Source organism: Vombatus ursinus, unplaced genomic scaffold (genome assembly GCF_900497805.2).
Source record: "Vombatus ursinus unplaced genomic scaffold, bare-nosed wombat genome assembly UNPS02014832.1, whole genome shotgun sequence".
Classification (NCBI taxonomy): domain Eukaryota; kingdom Metazoa; phylum Chordata; class Mammalia; order Diprotodontia; family Vombatidae; genus Vombatus; species Vombatus ursinus.
The window spans coordinates 62,570,607-62,577,432 of NW_020954610.1; the positions used below are offsets into that span (position 1 = coordinate 62,570,607).

The window sequence follows — 6,826 nt, forward strand, 5'->3', positions numbered from 1 at the left end:
ACCTCCACTTTCTCTCCTCCCATTCTCTTCCTAACTGCTTACAGCTCAGTTTCTGACCTTACCACTCCACCAACACTGCTTTCTCTAGAATTATTAATGATCTCTTAGTTGCCGAATCCAACAGCCTTTTATCAATCTTCATTCTCCTTGACCTCTCTGCAGCCTTCGACACTGTTGAAAACTCTCTCCTTTTAGATACTTTTCTCTCCTGGTTCTCATCTTACCTATCTGACCACTCCTCTATTTCCACTGATGGATCCACTTCCAGATTACACTGTAAGTATTCTGCCCTGGGCCCCCTTCTCTTTTCCTTCTATACTACTTCACTTGGTAAACTCATCAAGTCTCATACATTTAGTTATCATCTCCATGCTAGTGATTTTCAAAGTTACCTATCCTGCCCCAAAACTCTCCTGACTTCCAATCTTGCATCTCCAACTGGCTTTCAGGCATCTTGAACTGGATCTCCAGTAGACAACTTAATGTGTCCAAAACAAAACTAATTATCTTTCCCCCTAAATCCCACTCCCCTCCCCTCCTACCTTGCCTATTACTGTAGAGGGCAACACCATCCTCCCAGGCCTTCATGCTCAAAACCTCATCATAGATTCTTCACTCTCCCTCACCTTTCATATCCAAGTTGTTGCCAAAGTCTGTCAGTTTCACCTTTGCAACATCTCTCCAAAGGGCTATGGTACATGTTTGATCATGTCACCCCACCTACCTCACTTCTACACACTCAATAAACTTAAGCGGCTTCCTATTGTCTTGAGGATCAAATGCAAAATGTTCTGTTTGGCAGAGTTCTTCATAATCTAGCTCCTTCCTCCCTTTCCATTCTTCTTACACGAGAAATCATGGAACACCACAACTTATAAGAATCAAATTTCCAGGTGACTCAAAGGGTAATGGAAAGATGCGTAATAGGTATGAATAAATTGCAGCACATACCAATGATGACTTGCAGATAACGAATGGCTAAAAGATATCATTCTAGAGATGAATAACTATAAAAAGAAGTGGTCAGGTCATATATCATACGTGACTGACAAAAGATGGACAGCCCAAGTGTTACATTGCTATCTTTAACATTTAAAAAAAAAGGTTTCTAGAGGACTCAATCTAGAGATCTTCTATAGAGGATATACAGAAAGACAGGCAAAGATGTGTTGCCATCTGTACCAATGGAGGAAGTATCCACACCAATATGTTCAGGGAATTGTTGAGGTATTATTAACCGTTGTAGCATTGTCATTTAAGTTTCCTACAGTGCCATACTTATTATGAACTACCTTGGGCCAGGTTCAAATGCACTCCCACATTTTCTCTAAAATGGCAGTCTAAAAGAAGACATGTATTTGACCTATGGGTTCTCATACTCTATTTAAAAGTTTTGGTTTTGGAGCGAGCTGCACAGCCAAGATGTATGACTTCATGGAGGATCAGACAGCAGAGCTCAAGGAGGCCTTCCAGCTGTTTGACCAAAAAGGGATGAAAAGACCTCATAAAGCCAGTGTCGGGATACGATGCGAGCCCTGGGCCAGAACTCTACCAATGCTGAGGTACTCAAAGTATTAGAGAATCCCCAGAGTGATGAGATGAATGTGAAGGTGCTGGACTTTGAACACTTTCTGCCAATGCTGCAGACTGTAGCAAAGAATAAGGACCAAGGCACATATGAAGACTATGTAGATGGGCTTCAGGTATTTGATAAGGAAGGGAATGGCACAGTCATGGGGTCTGAGATACAACACGTTCTCATCACCCTGGGTGAGAAAATGACAGAGGAAGAAGTGGAAGTGGTGGCAGGGCATGAAAACAGCAACAGTTGTATCAACTATGAAGAGCTAGTCCGGATGGGGCTGAATGACTGAGAACAACTCAAAAAGCTCTCTAACTTTCTCAGTGTGAAAATCATCCTCTTGCCCCTGAAGTAACTGACTACATTTTCAGAGTTGCCAACATCCTTACTTCCAATTCCCACCAAATGTCCTCTTGGTCTATTTGCTCTCTGCTTTCACCAAATAAACTTGTTACCTGCTCAAAAAAAAAAGTTGTTTTTTTTAAGTTAATACTATACATACATTTTCTCTTCATAATGAAATCAACTATATAACTCATTCCTATTTAGTTATCTTTCAAGATAAATACTATTTCAATCATGATACACCTATTCATTTACTTGAAATATATTATTTAAGAAACATTTCATTTTATGAATCTTCAAATAACTCCTATTTAATACAGCTTCCCCTAGGTAAGTGAGTCTGATAACTACTATAACCAAATTAAAACATTTCTAATTAGAAATCCTATTTGTAAAAAGTTGGAAAAACAAATGTATCATATTTCTTCTTTCACATCAGATTCTCCTCCAAACTCCCCTTTTTTCCCCATTGAAAGCATTTTCATCCTCCCACACTCACCCAGGAACATAATTTCAGAATCATCCGTGATTGTTCTCTCACCATCATACCCCACATTCAATCAGTTGCCAAGTCATTGTCATAGATTTAGAGCTTAAAGGGAGATCAGAGGTCACTGAGTGCAATCCTCTTATTTTACAGAAAAGGAAATGGAAGTAGAGAGGTTAAGTATTTACCCAGGGTCACAGAGCTAGTCAATATCTGAATCAAGATTTGAACCCAGGTCCTCCTGACTCCAAATGCAATGCTCTATCCACTACAACATGCTGCCTGACTCAGAAATTCGAACCCCATGGTATCTCTGGCATTTGTCTTCTTTTCTCTACACATACCAAATAATTTTGTACCTTGACTACTATAACTGCACCCCAACTGGTCTCCCTGTCTCCAATTTCTCCGCACTCTAATTCATCCTATATACAACTGCCAATATAATCTTACAGCACTATAGATAGATGTGGAAGTGCCTCCAAAGCCATCTAATCCAATGAAGAAACTGAATCTCAGAAAGGGGAAGTGTCAGAAGTAGGGTTTGGACTCAGGTCTTCCTCACTATGATTCCAGTTATCCACTCAATCCACTAGGCCACACTGCCTCTTGTCAAAGCACAAGTCTGACTATATGGCTCCCTACTGTCCCCAGGAAAAAATACAAACTCCTCCACCTGACATTTAAGATCTTCTACAATTTGTAACCAATCTATCTTTCTAGCTTGATTTCACATGACTTTCCCTCAGGTGCACTATGCCACAGCCAAAGTGAACGGCACTGTTCCCCATACATGACATTCTACCTCCCATCTCCATTCATTTGAACAGGATTAAAATGTACTCATTCCTGATCCATGCCCCTCAGAATCTTTATCTTCCTTTAAGGCTTCGATTAGATGCCACCTCCTCCATGAAGCTTTCTTTAATCCTTCTAGTTATTCTTTCCCCCTCCTCAAATTACCATTCCGATTTTGGACAACTAAATGTTCTTTAAGTCTGCCTAACAATACCGAATCCATTTGATTCTTTGTAGCTTTCACCCATTACTCAGTCCTATCCTCTGAAGCTAGGGAAGATAAGTCTTGTCTCTCTTCTACATGACACCCTCTTGGACACTTAAAGACCACTATCATGTCTCCCCCTTCCAAAGTCTTCTCTTCTTCAGGCTAAATATCTTAAATTCCTTCAAACCAGTCCTCATATGGAATGGTAGTTTCCAGTCCTACTACCATTCTGGTCATCCTTTTCTGGGCACATTACAATTTTCTAAGTCCTTTGTAAAACGTGACATCTAGGACTCAACAAAAATACTCCAGATGCAATCTGATTAGGGTATAATATATTGAGGTTATCACCATGTTCTAAAGGATCTACGTCTCTTAATGTAATCTCAGATTGTATTCATTTTTTTGGCTTCCAAGTCACACTGTTGACTCATACTCACTGCCTGCTCCTCAAACCTTTCCATTCTGGCTTCAAACCCCACCACTCTGGTAAATGTAGAGAAAACAGTTTCAGTAATGACATCTTGGTTGCAAACTGAATGATCTTTTTCAGGCCTCACTCTCCCTAACTTCTCTGCAGCATGTGAGACTACTAACCACCCACTCTTCCTGAATACTCTCTCTTCCCTTGGCTTTAACTGCATTTCCCCTCTCCTGTTTCACTTTCCTCCTACCAATAAGACTATTCCTTCTCCATTAAGATTGCCTCATCTTATAAGATTAGAGGATCTTGGGACACTAATACAATGTTGGTGGAGAGAGAGAAATGGTAGACTTCTCTAGTGTGGAGTGAGGGAGGGAGGGAGGCAGTTCAGAACTTAAAAAGTAAAAAAAAATTAAGTTTTTTCAAAAGGTTAAAAAAAAGATTAGAGGAATAGATTTAGAGCTTAAAGGTAATATATAAGCCACTGAGTTCAACTCCCTCATCTTACAGATGAGGAAACTGAGGCAGAGGGAGGTTAACTAACTCTTCTAGGGTCACATAGCTAGTAAATGTGTAAGGCAGGATTTGAATCCAAATCTTTCTAATTGCGAGTCCAGTGCCTTACCCACTATGGCTTGCTACCTCAATTATGAGCAGAAGGATAAGCAGAGCAATGTTGGAACTACCATATTAAATTTGTATTATACAAAAAAAATCAAACTGTACATTACAGAAGTTGAATTGCAATCCCTTTTTAATTTTTTTTGTATATTGAAATATTCATGCTTGTTGTTAAGTTCATAATAAAAAATAATTTAAAAAATGAGTGGCTCATCATCTTCGCATCCTAGTGCAGGAAATCCATCAATATTCTGTCCTCAGCCTCATCCCTTCTCTTTCTCGACTCTCTCCCTTGGTGATTTAATAATCCATTCTCATGGCTTCAGTTATCACTTTCAATTACTACCTATAACTCCCCACACTATATATCCCAATGAAATCTGTCCCTTCCTACAGACTTCCCTATTTTTGCCAATGGCACCATCATCCAGGTTTCAAAACCTCAATCATCCTTGACTCTTGCCTTTCCTTTACACTACCCCTCCCCCACCACATTTCATCAGTTCCTAAATCTTTCAATTTTATCTACATAATCCCTTGCAGATTTATGCCCCTTCTTTCCATTCACATTGCCACCACTAGAGTTTAGGCTATTTAGACTATTAAATATTGGAGTACTGTAATAGCTTCCTAACTAATCTCCTTACCTATATTTTCTTTCCTTTCCAAACCATGCTTCATGCCATTGCCAATATAATCTTCCTAATGTGCAAGTCTGATCATGTCACTACCTTATTTAAAAAACTTGAATGTCTTCCAATTACCTAGAGAATAAAAGGCAAACAACAAAAATGCACAGAACCTGAGGAATAGAAAAGAATTTAAAGGACATCCAATTCCTTTGTGAAAAAGAATTCCTTCCAAGCATGTGGTACATGGTCATCCATCATTTACTTGATTCCAATGAAGGAAAACCCATGACCTCCTCTGGCAGCCCATTTTAATTTTGGATTGTTCTAATTGTTGGCAAGTTTTTTCCTGATAAGAAGCCCAAATTTGTCTCTTGGTAACTTCTACCCATTGCTCCTAGTTCTACTCTCTGTGAACAAGCAGAAGGAAAAAAACCCAAAATTTAAACCCTCTTTCATATGATAGTTTTTCAAATATATGAAGATAGCTATCATGTCCCCTTGTATATATGTTCTTCTCCCAGCTGAACACTCCCATTGTAGCATAACCTCAAGGCTACTCACTCCTCTGGATATTCTCCAACTTATTAATGTCCTTCCTAAAATGTTATATCCAGAATTTAACACAATACTCTACAGACAGTCTGACCAGGACAAAATATAATAGGACCACCATGTTCCTAATCCCCAACATAATTAATGTCTCTTTTAATGAAGCCCAACATGCTTATTGGCTGCAATGACTACTGATTCATATTGAGGTTGCAATGCACTAACCGTGCCGCCCCCCCTCCAAGGTTTTTCAGATGAACTGTTATCTAGCTGCACCTCCTACATCTTATATTCATGAAAGTGATGTTTTAAAACCAAGCATAAGACTATATTTGTATCTTAAGTTTTATCTTATATTCAGCCTAATATTCCAGCTGTAAAGATCTTTTTTTGGTTCTAACTCTGTAATTCAATGCGTGAGCTATCCTTCCCATCTTGTGTTACTCAAAAATTAAATAAGCCTATCATCTATGTCTTCATCCAAGTCATTGATAAAAATATGAAATAGCACAGGGCCATGCACAAATCTCTGAAGGTCTCCACTGTACACTGAACCATTAATAACTGCTAATTGAGGTCAGCCATTCAACTAGTTCTAAATCTACCTAAATGTCTATATCTTACCATATTTTCCATGAGAAAGCATGACATTGTCAGATGTTTTGATAAAATCTAGATAAACTGTTTCCCTAATCTACCAGCTTATTAACACAATCAAAAAAGGAAATATTATATCAAGATCTGTTTTTGATGATAACTGCTGCTTTTCTAGATCATCACTAGCCATTTCTTTAGTAATGTGTCCCAGAATTTTATAGGAGTTCTTACCCTTTTTTTGTGTGATATACTCTTTTGGCAGTCTGGTGAAACTTAAGGACCATTCTCAGAATAATATTTTTAACCGTATAAAACGAAATATATAGGATAATAAATGAAACCATTATTGAAATACACTTATCAAAATATTAAAATAATAAACTCACAGATCCTAAGTGAAGAATAATGATCCAGGCTATATATTTTCAACAAAATGAGCACTCTCATCCAGCATTCTATCAATTAGAACTTTCTTCAAACTGACATTTCTATTGAGTTAGTTTTGCCTTTAATAATGAAATACAACATGGAAAAAAAAAAGAAAAAAAAAACTCAAGCAGCAATGTTCTAAAAACCCACAAGA

At 38.2% G+C, this 6,826-nt stretch overlaps 1 protein-coding gene across 1 annotated transcript; it reads left to right on the forward strand.

Moving 5' to 3' along the window:
* Positions 1-1,422: 1,422 nt before the first annotated feature.
* LOC114025666 (myosin light polypeptide 6-like) lies at positions 1,423-1,874 on the forward strand. The gene is given in 2 exon segments (XM_027839141.1): positions 1,423-1,486; positions 1,489-1,874. Coding segments are annotated over 2 exon segments (450 nt in total).
* The last annotated feature ends 4,952 nt before the right edge of the window (positions 1,875-6,826 follow it).